Source organism: Oncorhynchus gorbuscha, linkage group LG10 (genome assembly GCF_021184085.1).
Source record: "Oncorhynchus gorbuscha isolate QuinsamMale2020 ecotype Even-year linkage group LG10, OgorEven_v1.0, whole genome shotgun sequence".
Taxonomy (NCBI): domain Eukaryota; kingdom Metazoa; phylum Chordata; class Actinopteri; order Salmoniformes; family Salmonidae; genus Oncorhynchus; species Oncorhynchus gorbuscha.
In genome coordinates, this window is record NC_060182.1 from 65583601 (window position 1) to 65607064 (window position 23464).

The following is a 23464-nucleotide window of genomic DNA, read 5'->3' on the forward strand; positions in this document are numbered from 1 at the left end:
ATGTAAGTTTCACATATAAAAACTAAAGTACCATCTTAAACATCGCGATTTAGCGGCACAAAAAGCAACCTGAAAGAGAAAGTCTGGTTGGCTCAGTTAAAAGCACCATCAAGAGACAGCAGTGTTATCTCTCATGACCAATTTATTGCCGATGAACATATGGCCAATATTTTGTTTCACGTCAGAGCAGGGGGAAAACAAACATCATGCAATGTTAGCGAGTCAGCAAGAGCAGAGCCACTTGGCCAGCTATGCAAACGCACTTGGACCATATCAGAAGAGCACCACTTGCTTTCTGGGTATATAAACCGCATCAAGCTTATCTCTGCACGCACTCCTGACTCCCATTTGGAGATATTTCATTAACCGCGCGCTGTCTTAACGCAGGCTACACAACTCATCCAATTCCAGTCATCAGTCACCAGGTGAGCGCAATATGCCTATGATCGTTTAACTCCCTCAGATACTGTGCATTGTATGTGATGTAGAATAATACGGGTTATTTTCTTCTCGCTGTGTCCCTGTGTTTGTTTGTGTGTGCCTTTGTGCCTGACACCATTTGCTAACAACAAATCCAGAATGTCATAGCCTATATGTCCATGTGTTTCAGATGTTCTAATGCTAGCTTGTACTGCATTTGTGATGTTCCTAAACTTGAATGTGTATCACAACTAGTTTTGAATTACTATGCAGCAGTGGATGTTGATGGTTTTACGCGCACGCAGTTTTACCATGACACTGTGCCCACATTTCCCTCCATATTCTACATTCAAAACAAATAGGATTGTTAAATCAATCTCGTGTCCACAGTAACTGCATGAACCACAATTTAAACGATATGCTAAAAATAAAAATAAACTATTTCCAGTGTTTTTGTCGGCCTGTGTGTCATATAATGGGAGGATTTTAAGTATTTTTCTATGGTAAAATCGATCCAATAGTTAGGATTAAAACGTGAAAATAATATATATTATTGAAGTAAGCTAGTATTGATTTTGTTCTGAGTCAAATTTGAGAGAGAAAACTGACCAATGTTTAACACGGGCCTGCATCCGACGATGTGTTCCCCCTTGTCATGTCACTGCTTTGCCAGTAGAGTCCGCTAGAGTACTACAGATGCCTCTCAAAAGACAGTTTAACACCATTGTCTTCCCTGCATAAGGACACTGTGTCAGTATGTTTGTGTCATATTAGTGACTCTTGAGCCGTTTGCTGCTTGGTATAGGTGACGCGTGTTGTTTGGGGAAATGTAATCGTGTTTGCAGGGTGAATGCATGCACAAAGTGTGAACGGTTGCTTCTCGTATGATTAATTTCAAGCAGGTCGCAGAGACTCAAGCAAATTGTTCCTTATAGTCTCTATGTGAGACAATAAAAGGGGGAAGTGATTAAAAATAATAAACCGTTTAGCAATTTGTCTCAGAGAACCAGATAAAGGCCTGCCCATACACTAACAGTGCAGCATGAAATTCAACGTTACAAATAAACGGGTGGTTTAACAAATGAAGGCATCTCCTCTGGGCACGGGCGCAGCGCTAATCTCGTTGTGACATGTTTAATCATTAGAAGAAGGGAGACGAATAAAGGCATTGGGTTTGCCCGCAAGCGAAAGGTGCTTGGATTTCTGGAATCAAAGTTCCCCAAATGATTTGTGCCTCGGGCCACCCTCCCCGGGCCATGACTTAGTCCCATAAATAAACCGGATGTAGGCCTACTTTTACCTGCATATTATATATAGCCTTTTAATCATAGAGGAGGGGAACCGGTCTTGTCACTTTATACATTTATCATGAGCACCTCGAGGCAAACGGGGTTACCGTTATCAAAGCTTAACTCCCAGCCTGAGGTGTCGAAACACACTGAAATTCAGAGATTAAAGAAATGAATGATCAACGTTATAATACATCGTCCTGGAGCATTCTTAATGCATTCAATCAGAAGATGTATTTAATCAACTGTATAAAAGGCCTTTCTTAATTCGTGAACAATAGTTTCTTTAAAAAATTGGGAAGATTTGGGTGGGAACTATCTATTCGTCCGAAGGCCTTTTTTTGATTAATTTGAAAATTAATTAGGCCTAGGCAATGTGATGATGGTGAATGCATGCGTCTGCATTGGTTTGGCATTGTATTGTAACAATTATAAGCATGAGAACCGTCTTATAAAATAAGCTGTTTTACAGCGAACTTAGCTCTCTGTTATTTATTTGTGTAAAACACAACTAAACAAATTCAACAGTATGCCTATTTTTTCAAGTGCTGTATGATTATTTCAATCACTCGAATATTACAGAGCTTTATACATGCTCCGTTTTAGTTACACACACAACCAGTGATGAAAGAGCTAGGAATTCCCATGTGAATTCAAAATACACTGGTAATGTATTGTTTAGAGTGTATCCAATGCCTTTAGCGACAATTACACTCAACTGGGCGGTAAATGCAAACCACGAGCCTCGCTCTATCTGTTGCAAAGCGCCAATTTAAAAAAAAAATAGTTTAGGGTTGCATCTTGGTTCTTCTACACATCAACACTCTCTCTGTCCGATCATTACTGGGTCCGATACACAGCAGAAGATACACTCACTCACCCCCGTCAACGCTGCGCCTGAGACCCTCCAGCAGCCGTGCATAATGCTGTGTTGTCATCCTCAGCATCCGTAGTTTTCTGGAGTTAAATATAACGAGAGAGGAAACGACTTATTACAGTTTTATTATTATTATCATTATTATGAACGTCATAAATATTACATCCTAAATAGTAGCAGTATTAATAATACGATTCATATTTCCATTGTGTATATCATTACTGGCATCATTGCAATTAGTGTGGTTTTTATTACATTTTTTTCGTGTGAAATAATATATACATAGTAATAACATAATCATGTAGAATATGTAGGCTATTCATTCATTAAATAAGCTTTAGTAAGCTAAGCTCACTTCGTGCAGTGGGCTGATTGAACGGTGCATACATTTATTATAAGTCACTTATTGCCAGGAATCGGTCCTGTCAAGTTAGCTGAACCTGCTTTGTTAAAATGCCATGCACTTTTTTATTTCACCTTTATTTAACCAGGTAGGCCAGTTAAGAACAAGTTCTCATTTACAACTGCGACCTGGCCAATATAAAGCAAAGCAGTGCGACAAAAACAACAACACAGAGTTACACATAAACAAACGTACAGTCAATAACACAATATAAAAATCAATGTACAGTGTGTGCACATGTAGAAGAGTAGGGAGGTAAGGCAATAAATAGACCACTGCCCATACTCAGAGTGAAAAGGCAAGCGGCCTGTTTGAGCTACATGTGAAAGTAAACAGGTAAACACAAGGAGATGGCTCTCGAAGTGAAGTAGGCACGGCCACTTTACCTCTTCCTGCCGAAACCCTCACTTCAATTGTTCAAATACATCCCCAATAACTACCCACAGACCGCGTCGTGCGCTCCTACTACCATCAACACCAGCGTACTCTTTCATTTTGCCACAAAGAAGAATGGCCAAGCGGGATGACATGACTATAAATAATGCATAAACTTAAGTTTTACTGAACATAACAATTAGGCTACTCGTTGTAAAATGAAGTAATTGTCTCATATTGCATATATTGATGAGATGTGCACATAGGCGTTGCAACAACACGGAGCGAGCTGGATTACCCCCGAAGGTGTCTCTCACACATCGCATTTATGCAGCATACTCGGCAGAGAAGGTCAGGCAGTAACCTCTTTGCTATGTCACGGCTCGACTTTGCTCAAACCACGTTCAGATCAATTGACTCATTGTCGCTGTTTGAGACAGTGTGGTTAATTATATAGCCTATGCCAAAACTATTTACCTTTCAGGTCAGGTGCACTGCTAGCTCCGTGGGTGAAGGAAAACATACCTACCACCATCCAGTGTGGATAATAAAAATAACAAAACAATAATAATCAAAAAATTATGTTGATATTATCTTTCAAATATTTTGTATTTCAAACTGTGGAAGGACGGGCTTTCCTTCGTGAAAATTGCCTCTGTGGGCGGGAGGCTAGGAAACCCCACAAACTTTAGCCAGTAAAGTAAATGGCATGTTTAGGCACTGAAGAACATGTTTCGACACCTTTCTCGTCTGCGTCTTAGAGAGGGAGAAGGAGAGTGTGTCTGTGTATGTATGTGTATGTATGTGTCTGTGTGTGTGTGCTAAGATGAAGGACCTTCCTTAATAGGCTATTGTGGAAGGATTCAGGACGGAATGAAGAGATAGTCCATTGAAAGCAGTTGAATGCCATGACAACTAGGAACAACCTCAGATTTATTCCAAACAGTTAGAAAGCATTGTACAGGGGCGTCAATCATCCATTATTTCGCCCCTGAAATAAATGCAAAAACTGCAGCCAGACAAAAGCTTCCAACAGGAGCCGGACATTTGTCTACATTTCCCCCATTGTCTGCAGCTTAGCAATCGGTTTGTATTTGTGTTTGGCCGGGTCCGACCACCCAGGATGCGCAGAGGACTTTGCTAGAAACGTGCAACATTGTCACCCACATCACATACTAGATAGGAGGCAGAGGGGCAACACCAGAGAGAGGGGAAGCTAAAAAAAAGTATTGAAGGGAGGAAAATAAACGAATCTACAATGATACTTTGCTTTCTATGAAAGAGGTGACGATGGAGCACTTATAAAGCACGTCGAATGAGCCTGTACAAACAATACTCTGCTGTGTTCTTGGGGGGAAACGCACATTGAAGCAATTTCCCAATAATGCAATTGGAAAAATGTCTTTAAAAAAGTTCTTAGAGCATGCTGTGAGAACCTGTTCTGTTCAATTCAATAGCACGTTCAAAACCATCATTGTCAAGATTAGAATAGTCTTCAAAAGCACGCATAAACGCTAGGCTATTCTTCATCTCGGCTAAAACGCTGCTATAATTCCGATGTATTATTATTATGTATTATTATAATTATTGTTATAGGCTATTCATCAATATTATTATTGTCTACAGGTTTTCATTCATTGCCCTTATTATATCCGAAATTGTTTTCCAAACAAATATAATCCGATTTATTTAATTTAAGCCCCATGTCCCTAAACCTGAATCAAAATATTGACTCAAATGGTTTACATAAATAAGTGTTAAAAATTCAGACAATGTCTTATTTAGGAGAGAAAATATGATAAAAATGAATAGGCTATCGAACGGATATCCAGACCACAGTTTTGTACAAACCATCAAAAATACGTTTTCCAGCTTAATGATTCAATATTTTATATATGCGGAGAGTACAAGGCAAAAGCTTTTTCAGGAGCAATTTGTTAAAACGAGCGTTCAAGTATTCGGAGTGTAAAGCTACTTGGAGGTCCTTTGTATGTAAATAGGGTGTAAAAAAGGCCCTCCCCATCTTTGTAATTAATTGACACGTTATACCACTCATCATGTTCTGAAGCACCAATGGTAGAGGCTCGGATCTGCCCAAAACCCACAATTTCACATCTGCAAACACTGTCTTCATCCACTTGACTCCCAAGACCCGCCCACACGTGGCCAACCTTTTGCGTTTTTAATGCTTTTTCACTGCAGGTTCATGTGTTGAGACCAACCTTATATGGGCTGATCGGACCGGTAATGGCTTATGTCCCCCTAGCACCCAGCAGTAGCACAGTATACATGAGCCAGATATAGCACTTCAGCCACTTTGGCATTCTTCCTGGACTTTACAGAACTGATTGCTCTTCTACTTGGTTAGGTAATGCGTATCGACAGAGGCTCATGATTTGCTTTGACTGTAGTACAACCTAGAACGGAACTGAGAGATCCTTTTTTTTTCCTGAACAGCGATTGTGTTTTGTCTTTTAAAACAGCGGATTGACAAACTGGTGCAGCAACTTTCCTGCATACATTTCCACAGAATATGTCGTTGACCAACACAAAGACGGGCTTTTCTGTAAAGGACATTTTGGACCTCCCTGACACGAATGATGAAGAAGGATCTATCACTGGACCGGAGGAAGATAACGAGGGATCAGAGACAACAAAAAACACTGGAGTTTTGGTGCAAAGTCCTCTAGAAAACGTTCAGAATCTGCCTATAAAGAACCCCTTTTATGATAGTAGTGACAATCCTTACACAAGATGGCTTGCCACCACGGACAGTATCCAATATTCGCGTAAGTACTCTTTAAGAATGTTCAGTTAATTTGCATTGCACATACTGTTGGTGTTAAGAATTGTCTTCTGTTTTGTGAGTGAGTACGCATCATATATGTGTTATCAAATCTATACTTGATTGAATGCAGAATCACTCTATTCCTTAGTGTCGGGGCTCATTGGTGCCCTTGAATGATGTGCAGCATTCGTCTTTATTCACCGCGCATTGGTTGCTGCGCTCGATTTAAGGCGTTACCACCATTAAAATAATGTCATGTTTACTCCATTTATATTAAGTAAACAAGTGTTTCGAATATGCCCAATAGAGACTTGTAAATGCATCGACTATAAAGCCACATAGTATCGTCTTCAGAAATGTGACCATGTCTATTACATTTTAGCACGATGAGGATTTGTATGCAGACAATGCATGGTGTTGCTGCTTCAGTAAATCACTTTCTTTGGGGACTGATGGGAAACATTTGTGTGGGTCCCAACATAAAAAACGACATGAGCTAATAACATTGTATTTTAGCTGTAGCCTACAAACGAAGTGAGTTACTTTAACATGTTGCTTTGAAAAAGTCCTAAATGTTGCATTTCCATGTGTGCTTGGCAGGTGCACTTCAGTCGAGAACCCAATTTTAACGGTTGTATTTTGTCTCTCCCACGCAGTGCATGGTCTATCAGCTAGTTCTCAAGACTCAGCCAAGTCCCCAGAACCCTCCGCGGACGAATCGCCAGACAATGACAAGGAAACTTCAAGCAACGGCAGCGACTCCGGTAAGAAGAGAAAAAGAAGAGTGCTGTTTTCCAAAGCACAGACGTACGAACTTGAGCGTCGATTTAGGCAACAGAGATACCTTTCCGCGCCAGAGAGAGAACACCTCGCGAGTTTGATTCGCCTGACTCCAACTCAAGTGAAAATTTGGTTCCAGAATCATCGATACAAAATGAAGAGAGCGCGCGCTGAAAAAGGTATGGAAGTGACCCATCTCCCCTCTCCCCGGCGGGTGGCCGTGCCTGTCTTAGTCAGGGATGGAAAGCCTTGTCATACTCTTAAAGCTCAGGACTTGGCGGCCACATTTCAGGCTGGATTCCCCCTCTCGGCATATAGCGCCCAGACCCTTCATCAAATGCAATATAATGCGCAGTACAGCGCCGCCACCACGCCACAATTCCCTTCAGCACATCACTTGATGCAAACGCAACAGTGGACTTGGTGAACTAGTAGAGACTGGCGGGGCTGCCCTTTAAGAGCACGATAGGGGGTTCACTACAAAATAAAGACTTTTCATTTTGCAGCTTGACCCATAGGCCTATTTACCATTTTTTGGGGGGGCTAATGTGTGCGCCATGTTTACATGTTTTCGTTAAGAGAACTGGGTCCAGCCTCTCCCTAGATTTAAGAATGTCAATGCTCTTGTGAAATTTTGTAAAGTATGTTTGTGTGTTGTAGAAATGTTTTCTTTTTGTCCTTCGTGTTATAAGCACGTACCGAACCACTTTATAATTATAGAAGATTTCTTGCTTCTTTTACAATGGACCGAAAATATTTATGGCCATGAATAAACATTGGCAACTTTTAGCTTTTTTCCCTTTGTTTTTTGTAAATACATTGTCGTGATTGTTTGCAAACCAGAAACATGCAGGATCGTATAAGTGGAGATATACATATTTCCAATTAAAAAAGAAGGAAGAATTTGTGGCGAAATTGTCATGACTGTCGTAATAGATCTCATATGATTATGTGAATAACAGTTCAATCGCGCGCTGATGGGGAAATATACCGATTTTTATAAGGATTTTAATAAAATGCTGTGTTGAAGAAATTACCTTTTGGTTTGCGTGTCTTAACTACGTTCTATTTTATTTATTGAATACATACGCTTAACATTGGTAAGGAGAGGGACGATAGCATACGTGTTGCGTAAAGTGGCAGAGAGAGGAGGTTCATTTATCTTTCGCGCACTTGAATTTTTTTTTATACCTAAATTAATCCTTATAAATTCTTAGAATTTGAACAGGTCAATAATAAAGAGACTAAAGTCACTTTTGAAATGGGCCTAAAATCCACTCACTTAAAGGGGCATCTTCAGCTAAGAAGCTTAGAGTCAAAGCTCTCCTTTTCAAGGTCTCAAACTGCTCTCGTATTGGGGTGTGAAGTGGTATATTTTTACAATTGATTTAATGCAAAAACGTTTTGATTTTACGCATGGTTCTACGCACGTGACTGTTGTCAAGCAAACACAGAAAGTGAAAGGAATATCAGTCAAGTCACGTATAGCCTTCATTATCTATTGCTCTATGTTAGTCTATGCATTATACTGTAGCTTTTAGTGGATATGTTATATAGGCCCATAGAGCGATGGGCTACGAATGTTGTCTGTATACAAATAGGTATCTAAAACAGGATACCCAGCAAAGTGCTCGATACAAGGACCAAATTGGTCCCAAGTGAATCACAGAGCGCATTGCGGATTGTCAGACCCAATTCAGTATCCTGGGTAAAATCATTCATTACCTTTGACAAAATCCTAACTGCATTGTGTTTGTCCCAGCACCGAGATCTTATTGAACAGATGTTAGAGTCGCCCTCACTATCATTGAACAAACAGCTACATTGACACGAATTGCTAATTATTTACAGAATTCTATCTCAAGGGGACACTGCTTTTGGTCCAGGCTACAGAGACTCAATATGTTTTATTCAGAGAGGCTACAATGTTTACATTTGCGAGCTGTGCCGGGGACTTATTCACTAATATTCGCTAAATTAACTAGTTATTAACGTAATCATATGTGTACAAGCTAATGGCCGAGTTGTATCGCATTGTTTTTCACAATTAAGTTGTTGCTTATTCCATAGGCTATATATTATTATGATTTTTTTACAGTGGAAATAGCATTCTTTGAATGACTTATAGGCAAATAGTTTCGATTTCATATAGCACTATTGGGTAGAAACCCAGGGTCCTACAACATTTTTTTAAAGGGCGCATATATGTGGAAGGGGAAATAAACAATATAATTGAAGTATAGCCTAATTTATAGCATTTAATTTTATTTCCAACATAATGTTTATAGATTAGACTATTGCTGCCTGCATTTTCCGTTTGCCTTCACCTCGAGTGAAATAAAAACGTCATAAAAAAAGATGACATTCATGTTAAGACTATACAACTAGACGTCACAACTAGGCTACAATGATGCATTCCGATAAACACCCCTGGCTATAGCAACCCGCGTAACACAGCGTTGACATCATTTAGGTTCCGTTTAAGTCAATAAAACATGTTGATTTCTGTGTGGCCCTAACCCCGATGCCCCGAGATTTACTACTGTGACGGGGCAGTTGTGTGCAGTCCATCGTGGCACAATATACAGTACAACACACAAAAATCACACAAAGGCCTAGGGCAGGTTGTGGTGGATGTTAGAGGCGTGCATATTAACGAGGAGCCATAGTGGGAGTGCAGACAGTGTGGATAGAGAGACTGTCAGAGTTTCTTGGTGCTATTCAGTTCTTTTATCTTGACCAGTGCATCTCCGAGTCAGGGAGATGTATCCTTGGGTTTTTGTCGTGCCTGTCAGTTGGTGCCATTGTGATCCTTGATGTACACGTTGTATCCCATATGGACAGCTGGGCTCGGGCAAGGAGAAAAGGATCCCTCACAAACCCAAATTGTGTCCAGCTTTCAAATAAAGCATTGTTGTCTCAAAGAAAAACGAATAAAAAATTCGTGCTATATCTATTGTGGAAAAAGAACCCCCATTCACAGATAACAGGGAGTCCTTCTTCCTTGATAGAGCTATGCTAACAACAGCCCCTCTCATTGCTCTTTCTCTCGCTCTCCTCCCAACTCAAAGAACGATTATTGTCTATCCCCAGAAGTGTGTGGTCGGTCACTGGGCAGTAAAACTATTTTAAAACTCCTAATTTCGAGCAGTCTTATTTCCTGTTAGCTTTATATCAGTTTCATGGATAGCATATTTCTGATCTCTATGGAAAATATCTGTTTTGATTTATATAGGCCTACCATAACACGAGACAATACATTCAAGAATTCAAGAATCTGAATGCAATACTAATTTCCCTTAGCTTTATCCAGTCGCTTTTCCAGACATTTCTATTTCAATATTTTTTAGAGTAGGCTTATAAACGATTATTTTTCAACAATGACAATATAATGAATGCAGTAGGCCTACCAATAGATAATACAGAGCACGGGATATTGGTTTTGAATGTAGAAATCCGAATGTAGGCCTAAATGAATTTATCCGATAGCTCTAGGCCTACTTGTTTATTTATGTATTTTGTTTGTTGTCCTTGGGAGAAGAATCGACTATTAATAATAAAGACAAGTCTCCGTGCAGACCTAAGGCGAATGATTCTCCTTAACAATTACTAACTTGCTGAATAGCACCTAGTTCAAGGTCTATCACATTCAGGCGCAGTTCTACGTTTTTTTTAATACCGGATATAGAAGTAGAAATATTCTCCATGACGCACATTCACCTTGGGACCAAATGTCGGTTCTTATATTCTCATTAATACACGAGGAAATGATGCAGCTTCTCAATGCCAGAACAGTAGCAGCGCTATGTTTATCTGAAATTGCTTTTGGATGCACGAGGTGGCGGGGGGGGGGGGGGTCTCAACAACAAATAAAACAAACATCTCGGTATGTGCAACATAGTTCACCCCGTGGATAATGCTATTATATGCGTTAGAATAGAATACTTCAGGAAATATGCACTTGGGACTGTGTAGATCTTCGTCATCCTGACCGTTTGAACCTCGACATAAATCATTTTGGATCGTGTACATCTCCAAATAAACGAGGATTTATTTCAAAGCTATAATAAGCGGAGCTTTCATTTAAAGGAAGCAATCTAGTTTTATTGCCTTAAAGAAGATCTAGATTAGATTCGCCTAGTGCCGTGGCACAGTGCAGATATTAGAGAGAGAGAGAGAGAGAGAGAGAGAGAGAGAGAGAGAGAGAGAGAGAGAGAGAGAGAGAGAGAGAGAGAGAGAGAGAGAGCAGTTACGCCTGGTGGCCACAAGATGGAAGCAGAGGTCTATAGTTTGAACCTATATTACACCGTTGTCCTCAAAAGTCACAGGCCTACAGTATTACCATTATAATTTAATTAATTTAAATGTAATTTACTTGTACATCTGATGAACAACTTGGTATATGATCAATAATGGTACATTTTAAAGAGAACAAGTATGCAATGTATGATTTAAAAATAGGTTGAATTAGAAAACAAAGACAAACTTTGTGTCCAATGTAGACCAATATTTCAATGACCTGCATTCCAATATTATATTGCACTTTCGAAAATAAAGCAATTTACGCACCCTCAGAGAGAGAGAGAGAGAGAGAGAGAGAGAGAGAGAGAGAGAGAGAGAGAGAGAGAGAGAGAGAGAGAGAGAGAGCGCGAGAGAGCGAGAGAGACCAACTCCACAGTGTGGCGCAATTGGATTATGAAATACATTTCAAATAAAATATTTTCAACATTTTCCATATCAGTGATTGCCATATGCATGACACGGATTAACATGTTTTATTATTGTAGCACCAAGGACATATAAGGGCAATTGCAACATGCCATTTTCAAAACGTTGGTGGAATATATGTGGATAGAAAGCTGCCTATATGATCAGCGGCAGAGTTGGAAAAAGTAATTCTGGTAAATGACCCATGTAAAATTATTGATACTTATATTAAAAATGAAATTTCACTGTAGCAGCATCATCATCCTGCACTCCCCCCGCCTCATCCTCATCCTGATCTTAGAGCAATGGCGCCCTGCTCATACAAACGATTGCAACCAGGGTGGGCTGTATGTACGCACACATAAGCAACAACAAAAACTGCAATTTTTAACAACCCCTCTACAAAAAGCCTGAGTCCGTATTCTCTGGATTGATATTGGATGAATTCAGCCAGGATAGGTTACCAATACCATCCATCATTTTGCGGCAGCATGTACGTGATTTATAGCCAGGACAACAGGCCGGTGGAGTTGGCGTTGGTAACAAATAACTTACTTTCGTTAGCTTTAATTTGATCATGTCAAGAGGATCACTTTGATGCACATAAAAGCGATTCACTGTGTTTTAGAAATATAGTGATTAGCCTATGGATATGTTTATATACATAATTGATGGAGATGCAGTGGGGGAAGCATATTTTTTTTAATATAATGATGACTGACTTGTTCTCAAGACGCTTCATTGTGCGATATTCCTCAGAGAACTTGGAGCATTTTACAACGTAAGGGTTTATAACACCTTGTGTACTTGCAAACATGACAGTCTATCAGTTTCAAACTTTGTACAGACTCTCCAAGGCAACAAGTAAACATCTGTGAATCCGGAAGAATAGGACAGGCAGCTATTCTCAACCTGGGCGGGAAACCCTAGAGGGGCGTATTTCCTAATTTAAGAGAATAAAAAAATACATACAAATATTTTTTTCAATAGCCTAAGCCCATCATAGCAGTTTTTAAGAAAAGCACTTTTTCGAAAATCAGAATAACTTGCATATTTAACCAGCAGACCAAATATTTAGCATTTCTTTAACTCTTCAAAATGGTGGCGAACCTCTGGATAAGGCCTACTTCTTCACTACCAGCTGGTAGGAAAGGACTACTGAGGACAGATGAATAGTGATGTGTATTGTTAAATATACTGTTATGGGTACAGCTCAATGTATTATAATATATATTTTTAAATACATTAAAAATGCATTGGCCAGATTAGTCTATTTCTATTTTGAGCCTGCGTGATGCCAGCCTCTCCGGGGAGTCAATTTAACCAGACATTCAGACCTAGGATTGGCAACTGGTGAGCCTGCGGACGGCACCCCCTTTGTAGGCCTGCTGACCAATAATAAAAATAAAAATACAACCTTAAAAAAAAGTTATTATAATTTGGAACTCAGGCATGGGATGAATTTACTATTGACAGTTATAATAATATTATACAGGCTCTACAATTTCTAAATGTGGTTGTGCATCAGCAGTCACTCAATTAGTCCATGTTAGCTTTTTTTAAAGATTGGTCAATTATTATAGTGGCCAGCTATCTAAACTTGTAGTAAACATAATCGAATTATCACCAGGGTGGGGCCCATTGATCATCAGTTATCATATTAAAAACAGCTAACATTTGCCTCCACCCTATGGCAAAATATGTAGAATTGCAGGAAATTAGTTATAAAATTGCAAAATCTTCTTTCCGCCCCATGGCAAAATTTGTAGAATTTCAGCAAATTTGCTTAAAAACAGCAAAATGTTCTCCTTGCTCCATGGCAAAATGAACTTGAAAATATTTTTTTTTATTATCTTTGTTGTCACAACGGGGGCCGCTAAAATGTTTTCCTCGCAAGGGGGATATGCAGACCCACGAGCCACTGCGGCCCTTCATGATTAGTTCTGTTTTTATGTGGCCCCCATCAAAGTTACCCATCCCTGATTTAGACTATAGGAGCATCTCTCCTCTATGGAATGGTACGGTCCATATGGGTGCATTCTGGGTGGAATGTACCACAACTGCAAGTATTTGAATCATCCAAATATCTACTGGAATAACAACTACCATGAAACCAGGGAAAGAGGTGAGTAGAGACAAATATAACTGAATCTGGTTGCGTGTTAAAATGGCTTTGCTGTAAACCATGTGTGGATACCATGTTGACATACTCCATTGTTTATGTTTTCATTGAAGAAAAATGTATGAGCCATAAATCATGTTTTTTAAAGTAATGTTGCTCTCATGGAATGTCATTGGACATTACAAAATCTAGTGCTATTTGCATGTGAAAAAGCTCAATGTGTTTGTTGGTGGTGTGCACACCTTACAGATTGTGGATTTAAGAGCTCACTTTTTAGAGCTCTGTGTGTGTGTGTGTGTGTGTGTGTGTGTGTGTGTGTGTGTGTGTGTGTGTGTGTGTGTGTGTGTGTGTGTGTGTGTGTGTGTGTGTGTGTGTGTGTGTGTGTGTGTGTGTGTGTGTGTGTGTGTGTGTGTGTGTGTGTGTGTGTGTGTGTACGTGTGTACGTGTGTACGTGTGTGTGTGTACGTGTGTGTACGTGTGCATGTGTATGCACGTGTGTGTATGTGTGTGTTCTATCCCTACCAGGTCTAATGGTGGCCGGAGTACCTCCATGCCTGCAATGTAAAAAAAAAAAAGTGTATATGAGTGGAAACTAAATGCTTTGAGGTGCCCTCTGGGTGAAGGCTCAGCTGCCCATAGGATATGGCTGGATGACTTGGGCCTGGGGAAGCTGGGTGGTGTGTGCCAGCCAAAAGCCATGCAGACTATTGAACTGCTGAACAGTGTGTGAATCTCAGGCAATGGGATGATGAGGATCCAGATACACTTGCAGCAACAGAGATATGAACACAAAGACTGAGTAACCATCAGAAGCCAGTGAGGCATAATGTTTAGAAATGTAATGTGACATCATAGAGCAAGACATGGTTCTGCATTCAATGTGATGCAGCGTTAATGCACATTCTATGTTACATTTATATCTGTAGTGTTCCGATCAGTTTGATCGTAGGACTTTTTATTGCTCTCCTAGACATACAGTCATTTTGTAAGTTCAAAAAACGTTTCCCCGCCCCCAACCAAAAAAGATCATGTCATCATTTCTTTCCTCCTTGCCTTTGTTAGTGTAAAGTGGGGTGAATAAAGTTAGTATTTTCTGTGCCATGTCTTTATTAAATATGATAACATTCAACTCTTCTGTGTTGCTTCTTCTTCGCACCCTCTGGCTCTCCCCAATCCAAAGAATAAGGGTTTTGCTTTGCCATGTGACACACGAATGGCCCTGAGTGATGGAATAGTGGACATGCTATATATATATATATATATATATATATATATATATATATATATATATATATATATATATATATATATATATATATATATATATAACAAATAAATATTTAAATGCGAAAAACAGCTCTATTCCTGTTTTTTTCAGTGGGTGTTGTGTACCATTGTCAACCAGTGACCTTCACTGGTCGTGAACCCAGAGATGTCAGTGCTGCCTGTTTCCATAACGACAACTGTCTCAAGGTCTCAGCTGACTGCCCTTGCTTGCTTTCTCAAGACTTCTACAGCATAGCACTTCTACACTGTGTATGAGGCCAAGGCCACGTTCTGTAGATTCCAAACTGGAGTGAGAAATTCCTTTTAGACAATCTTAAGTATAATTGATTCTATTAGAGAATGATTAATCTTGTTTGATGACAACTGATCGTGACCCAGTTATGTGGCTTTGGAGTCACTTCAAGTCAAATCAAATGTTATTAGTCACATGCGCCGAATACAACAGTTCTAGGTAGACCTTACAGTGAAATGCTGAATACAACAGGTGTAGGTAGACCTTATGGTGAAATGTAAGGTCTACACTTTACATCAACACCTTACAACCAGGCAGGGCTCCCGAGTGGCGCAGTGGTCTAAGACACTGCATCTCGTCTGGGTTTGCTAGGGTAGGTTGTCATTGCAAAATGAGAATTTCTTCTTAACTGGCTTGTCTAGTTAAAAAATGCTTACTTACGAGCCCTTAACCAACAATGCAGTTTTAAGAAATAAAGTAACAAATAATTGAAGAGCAGCAGTAAAATAACATGTACAGGGGGAACCGGTTAATTGGGGTAGCAGATATGGGTAGAGTTACTAAAGTGACTTATGCATAGATAATAATAGAGAGTAGCAGCAGTGTAAAAGAGGGGGGGCATTTAACAAGATGATCAGGAGTCTTATGGCTTGTGGGTAGAAGCTGTTTAGAAGCCTCTTGGACCTAGACTTGGCGCTCCGGTACCGCTTGCCGTGTGGTAGCAGAGAGAACAGTCTATGACTAGGGTGGCTGGAGTCTGACCATTTTTAGGCCCTTCCTCTGACACCGCCTGGTATAGAGGTCCTGGATGGCAAGAAGCTTGGCCCCAAGGATGTACATAGCGTGGAACTTAGAAAAATTGCTTTTGTTTACTTTGGTTTCACAGTAACTTTATCCAGTTACTGCTAACATGACCCCCATTTTCTCCAAAACACAATACAATAGAGGCAAGATACTTGTCCACATGATTAAGCATGCATTTATTATAGCAAAAATGACATGAACTCATTTTCGACCAAATGAGCAGTTACTGCCTTTTTGCTTGGTAGGGCAGTATACTCAATGTGGTGCATTGAGTAAAGGCAGTTAGTGAGTTAATGTCTAGGGTCTGATTGTTTCATTCACATTTTACTGTTTTGTTTTGTTATGGTTTACTGTAACATTGCCATTACATTACACTACCAGTCATGACAGTCGTGGAGTTGTTGACAAAAGTTACTCTAATAAGTATGTACAACACAGGTTGGTGGCACCTTAATTGGGGAGGACAAGTTTTCTGGTAATGACTGCAGCGAAATAAGTGGAAGGGTATTAAACATGGGTTTCATGTGTTTGATGCCATTCCATTTGTTCCTTTCTAGCCATTATTATGAGCCGTCCTCCACTCAGCAGCCTCCACTGAAGTACAATATATGTTGTATGCTTACCAGGCAAAACCAGCAACTTCATTTTGTTTTCAGAGATGCTGAGTTGGCTGTTTTTAAGAAAACTGTGTTTTAAGTATCTTAGAGGAAACATCCATCAGTTGGTTTAGTGCCGTCGAGAGAGAACTTGAAGTTGCTTACAATAAATCCCAATTTTGAAAAGGAATATAGGTTGAGAACACAATTGGCAAAGTCTCCAAAAGCCAAGCACACTGGAGGCCTATCAAGTAACCTGTGAGGGGGAAATGGCAGCGGGTTTATATCATTCCTCAGTGTTTTGTAGCATTCTCAGTGTTGAAGTCTCATGCACTGTTTAGTTGTGATACTCATGTTCCAAATTCTCTCAATTCTCTGTGTAGTATAGCCTGAACAATGCATCAGGCTTCAACATTGGGAACATTGGGAATGCTTCAAAAAACGGAAGATTGTTTCCTGTCTTATTTCAATAGCTGATTCATTCATAAAAAGTGTATGTGAACTACACACCAAATATCGTATTTACATTACAAGACACATAGCAAGTATATTATTACACGATATACACTCCTGCACTAGATTTCTCTCCATTCAAAAGTGTTGTTGCTGTGAGGTTACGGTGTTCTCATTTCTGTATGGTCTTATTTTCTTTGTCTTCTCTTTCCCAATGTTCCACCTCAGGACTTGAAATGTCTTGTATAACAAGCACATTCTTTTCAAGTAAGATGGCCATTGGAGACTACGCCAACAATCATGTTCCAAGAGTTGATTGTTTATGCCTCTCGCTAAATGGATTGTCTCACCTTCTTCACAAGATGAACCTGAGGTGCTTCAGATGCCAACAGTGTGAAGCGATGCTTGGATTTTCAGTTTGATAATGACTGCCCACCATCTGTCTCAGACAGACAGACTGACACAATTCAATCAGAGGACAATTTAACCTGCACCATGATAACAAGACACAACTTTGGATGGAAGCTCTGTGCATAATATAACAACTCAAGTCTCTTTAATGTTGTGAAATGTCATAGATGTAAGTCAATTATCATCAACCTCTATATGTGGGTCCCTGAAATAGTCCCATTTGTGTTGATTGTATTATGTCAATGACCAATGTTATTTATCTGTGTTTGACCGTAGTGAAATAAAGTTACATCTGTCTCATTTTATGAAAACGTGTGTGTTTCCTTCCCAAAAAGTTAACAGTTTTATGTTGGAGTCCGCTGAGGTACATTTTGATCAACAGAAGAGACAAAAAGCACTGTATGTAACCAGGACAGCACACTACTTGTAATCATTTGATTGGCTCACATCAGGACCAAGGCCTTTCTTCAAAATGCTGTGTGTGTGTGTGTGTGTGTGTGTGTGTGTGTGTGTGTGTGTGTGTGTGTGTGTGTGTGTGTGTGTGTGTGTGTGTGTGTGTGTGTGTGTGTGTGTGTGTGTGTGTGTGTGTGTGTGTGTGTGTGTGTGTGTGTGTGTGTGTGTGTGTGTGTGTGTGTGTGTGTTTTAGTCAGCTGCTTATACACTATTCATACATTTGAGTAACTCCTGAAAATGTACATACAGTATAACATCCAACTGATAAGACGGTGGAAATGAAAATGTGACATTGATTGAAAACAAATCAAAGTGTTTTGGTGTCTACAAGCCCCTCTAGAAAAGGCTGTGCTTTCATGTAGAGCAAAACTACAAGGCTTTGTGTGTGTCTGGCTTTAAGATGATCAGGCAGTGATTCAGGATCAGAGATTACGGACTTTATTTTATGGTAGGCCTACATACATTACCATACAATTGCATACATTATAATTACACTCTTATAACTTAAGAGTGATTTGTTAATGTGTTAAAAGTTCAACTTTACCTTTACATTGACATTTATACATTAAGACTTTAGGTTAGACTTACCTAAACCATAATTCTTAAAAACGGAAAACATCAAATTGAACAGGGAAGGTTTGATAAAAACATAGTTAACTGGAGGTCATGAGATCATGATGTGATACACACCAACTCCACATAGGAACTATGAGGTCTGTTACAAATAGGAAGTTGATGTTGCCTATTTAAACACCATGACAACAAATAAACAAGTAACTTGCTCCAAGAGGACCCTTCTCTGTTCCAGTGGAAACAACAAGTGTCTCTCCATGGCAAGTCTCTTCAAGTCTGCAAACAGTTCTACAACAGGACCAAGACCCAAGGTAGGAAGACTCTTGTGGAGGAATTTTAAGGTACATTAAAGAGCATCTTGAAATTCAATATAATTCAATGACAGTAGAGCAAAGACATGTACACTGCAAGAAGTCACCATATCACAGATAAATGCAACCCAGTCTCCTGAGCGAAACGTTTAATTTCCACATTTTTTGCAAAGTGAACACACAGCTTCATTGCTGTACAGTAGCTGTCTTTTGTCATTATAATCACAGAATGACTTTACATACCAGAATAACCTACCAGTGTGGTCTCCCGTCATTGGTTAAGGTTTCCAATTATCAGAATAAGAAGCACTCTATGAGCACTCTGCACTCTACACAGGATGTAATTAAAAAACAAAGACACTACTGTTTTCCTATGGCAGGTTCGAATGAGTTCCTGTTTGAAAAGTATTAGAATGTAGCCTACACCAACAGGATTGGCCAGTTTAGGTGAACAGTTTAGGAGGCACTTGACAACAGGCACAATCTAGATGACAAGGTCATAAAAATGCATTCCAAATGCAAAATAATTAAAGAACACAGATGAAGCTGTATGAACAAAGTCAGCACGAGTCATTTGGCACATTCTGGATACAGGCTATTCCATCTTATTCCGACACAATAAACCTAATCTCCGTTGAAAGATTCTTGTTGATGTAGCCTAGCTGTCATTCACAATTGAATTTGCATAAATTCGAGTGTAGTCCGTGTGAGTCAACACTCATAAACAGACATAAAACAAAGCCTCTACCATACATTGATATCAGTGCGCCTCACTCCGGAAGTTGGAGAATGTAGCATTTTTCAAACACCATTATGCCTAATACTACTTTTTTTCTCTGCATAAGTTATCTAACCTTACCTCTTCACCTGTTCAATTGTCATTTTAATAAGGGTATCATTCTGACTGTTGTAAATCACACATCTCTATCAGGAATCAGGGTAAGACCCAAGTGCAGACTGTGTGAAGTAAGAATGTTTATTGTAACAACAAGGGGCAGGCAAACAACAGGTCAAGGCAGGCAGTGGTCGATAATCCAGAGTCGGAGCAAAGGTACAGGACAGCAGGCAGGCTCAGGGTCAGGTCAGGCAGGGGTCGATAATCCAGAGTCGGAGCAAAGCTACAGGACAGCAGGCAGGCTCAGGGTCAGGGACAGGCAGAGTTCAGTAATCCAGGGGTGGAGCAAAGCTACAGGACAGCAGGCAGGCTCAGGGTCAGGGACAGGCAGAGTTCAGTAATCCAGGGGTGGAGCAAAGCTACAGGACAGCAGGCAGGCTCAGGGTCAGGGACAGGCAGAGTTCAGTAATCCAGGGGTGGAGCAAAGCTACAGGACAGCAGGCAGGCTCAGGGTCAGGGACAGGCAGAGTTCAGTAATCCAGGGGTGGAGCAAAGATACAGGACAGCAGGCAGGCTCAGGGTCAGGGACAGGCAGAGTTCAGTAATCCAGGGGTGGAGCAAAGCTACAGGACAGCAGGCAGGCTCAGGGTCAGGGACAGGCAGAGTTCAGTAATCCAGGGGTGGAGCAAAGCTACAGGACAGCAGGCAGGCTCAGGGTCAGGGACAGGCAGAGTTCAGTAATCCAGGGGTGGAGCAAAGCTACAGGACAGCAGGCAGGCTCAGGGTCAGGGACAGGCAGAGTTCAGTAATCCAGGGGTGGAGCAAAGCTACAGGACAGCAGGCAGGCTCAGGGTCAGGTCAGGCAGAGTTCAGTAATCCAGGGGTGGAGCAAAGCTACAGGACAGCAGGCAGGCTCAGGCTCAGGGACGAGGACAGGCAGAGTGGTCAGGCAGGCAGGCTCAGGGTCAGGGACAGGCAGAGTGGTCAGGCAGGCAGGCTCAGGGTCAGGGACAGGCAGAGTGGTCAGGCAGGCGGGCGTCAAAACCAGGAGGGCGAGAAAAGAAAAACTGGAAAAGGTAGGAGCTGAGAAACAAAACGGTGGAAGGCTTGAACAAACAAGACAAACTGGCGCAGACAGAAAACACAGGTATAAATACCCAGGTGATAAGTGGGGAAGATGGGCGATACCTGAAGGGGTGGAGACGAGCACAAGGACAGGTGAAACAGATCAGGGCGTGACCATCTCAATATACTGCCACTAAGATATTACATCCAAATTACAACACAGTACATGGGATTGTAACACACATCAATTCAGGCACATATAATGACATCATAATTAATACACAAAAACCATGACATTATCATAAGGTGCCAGATTACATTTAAAACAAGCCTTTTTCTGTATATCTAAGCATACCTCTTGAGCTGCCTGGATCCTCCTGACTGGTGGTTCTTTGTCATTTTAAGAAACTGACTATGCTTCTCTGCATCTCTGCTAAAATCTGGGTAAAAAAATGTAATGGAATTGTGAGTCTTTTTCAGTACATTTAGTTATTGCTTGCTTTTCTAAAGTCTAGCAACCTTGCCAGCAGGCATGCCAGTTAAGATAGCTAGACAAGCTATTACAAAATGATTGATAGCCCAAAATGGCTTCCTACTGGGCACACACTGATTGAATCAACGTTGTTTCAACGCTATTTGTTACCATCCTTCATATACACGACAACATCCAAAGGTAATAGTGTATTATCAATATCATGCATTTGACATCCTATTTGTAGGGCTAACGGCAACTACTTCTAAACTTCCAAAGATCCAATTAACCATGGATGAATGATAGTACACCTAGCTACACAGTGAAATTATTTGTTGGGCAAATCAGATGTAACTGTAGCCTACATATAAACCAAACCTCATCTCTGAATTTTCTTTCACATACAGCTTGTGCAAGAAAAGTTTGAAGAGTTACTTTCAACTATTCAATGTGATTTAGGTAGTCTACACATATGAGTATGGAAGCTAATCAATGTCTAAATGTGTTGATGTAGCCGATGTGAAATTGTTAGCTAGTTAGCGGTGGTGCGCGCTACTGGCGTTTCAATCGGTGACGTCACTTGCTCTGAGACCTTGAAGTAGTGGTTCCCCTTGCAGAGGGGAACCACGGCTTTTATGGAGCGATGGGTAACGATGCTTCAAGGGTGACTGTTGACGTGTGCAGAGCATCCCTGGTTCGCGCCCAGGTCGGGACGAGGGGACGGACGTAAAGTCTATACCATTACATTGACATGATACGTACACAGCTTGTTTCCAAAGCTAAGCTGGGTACATAGAGGTAGGCATCTGGAGGATAGACTTGTTCTTACTGAAGTGCATTATCCGTCATATACCAGTAGGAGTCACTGTTCAGGTAGGAATCATTCGACTGTGGCTACACATATTTTCATGGCATGATGGCATGACATTGAAACATTTATTTTCCTTCAAACATAGCATTTTACTATGAACATTGAAAAAAGGTCAAATAATATATGTAATATCAAATATGAAATTCAATATAATTTCCACCACCATTGAATATAGGAGGAAAAAGATTACGTGGAATTTTCTTTGCAATTTCTATGTATACATAGTTCTGATGATTACGTTGAAATAACATTGATGTAGCTGTCACGCCTTGGTCATTGTATTTTGTGTTTTTGTTATATGTTTGGGTAGGCCAGGGTGTGACATGGGATTATATGTTGTATTCGTATTGGGGTTTGTATTATTTGGGATCGCGGCTGATTAGGGGTGTTGTTAGGCTTGGCTGCCTGAGGCGATTCTCAATCAGAGTCAGGTGCTTGTCGTTGTCTCTGATTGGGAACCGTATTTAGGCAGCCTGACTTTCGCTTTGTATTTCGTGGGTGTTTGTTCCTGTCTCTGTGTTGTAGTCACCAGATAGGCTGTAATTAGTTTCACGTTCCGTTCTGTTGTTTTTGTATTTAGTTTCAGTTATTTCATGTACCGCGATTCTTTCATTAAAGTCATGAGTAACCTATACACTGCATTTCGGTCCGACTCTCTTCATTCAACAGACGAACGCCGTTACAGAAACACCCACCTCTCACGGACCGAGCAGCGTGTAAACTGGCAACGACGTAGACAGCTGGAGCAGAAAAAGGAGGACGAATTATTCGGAGAATGGACATGGGAGGACGTGTTGGATGGTAAAGGTTGTTACACTTCGGAGGAGATATTGGCCGGAAGAGATCGCCTCCCATGGGAACAGGTGGAGGCACTAAGGAGAGCAGAGGCAGCCGGAGATAGGAGCCGAGGATACGTTGGGCTAGAGAGACCGGGCAGGCACCGTGTTATGCTATGGAGCGCATGGTGCTTTCAGTGCGGGAGCATAGCCCGGTGCGGCACATACCAGCTCTTCCTATTGGCCGGGCTAGAGTGGGCATCGAGCCAGGTAAGCTTGGGCAGGCTCGGTGCTCAAGAGCTCCAGTGCGCCTGCACGGTCCGGTCTATTCAGAGCCACCTCTACACACCAGTCCTCCGGTAGCAGCTCCCCGCACCAGGCTTCCTGTGCGTGTCCTCGATCCAGTACCACCAGTTCCAGCACCACGCACCAGGCCTCCAGTGCGCCTCGCCTGTTCAGCGCAGCCAGCGCTTTTCTCCTCTCCTGCGCTGTCGGAGTCTCCCGCCTGTTTAGCGCAGCCAGAGCCTTTCTCCTCTCCTGCGCTGCCGGAGTCTCCCGTCTGCC

The 23464-nt window shown here is 41.0% G+C and overlaps 1 protein-coding gene across 2 annotated transcripts; it reads left to right on the forward strand.

Annotated features, from left to right (window-relative positions):
- The first annotated feature begins 287 nt into the window (after positions 1-287).
- nkx2.2a (NK2 homeobox 2a) lies at positions 288-17855 on the forward strand. 2 transcript variants are annotated; one of them, XM_046366663.1, is made up of 3 exons: positions 288-425; positions 5848-6153; positions 6809-7719. In XM_046366663.1, exons 2-3 carry the CDS (start codon positions 5898-5900, stop codon positions 7357-7359), a joined length of 807 nt encoding a protein of 268 aa, XP_046222619.1. In that variant the 5' UTR covers positions 288-425; positions 5848-5897; the 3' UTR covers positions 7360-7719. The 2 variants fall into 2 exon arrangements, with proteins under 2 accessions (XP_046222619.1, XP_046222620.1); XM_046366664.1 differs by lacking the exon at positions 288-425 and adding an exon at positions 17362-17855 and having other exon boundaries at positions 5571-6153; positions 6809-7111.
- Positions 17856-23464: the final 5609 nt, after the last annotated feature.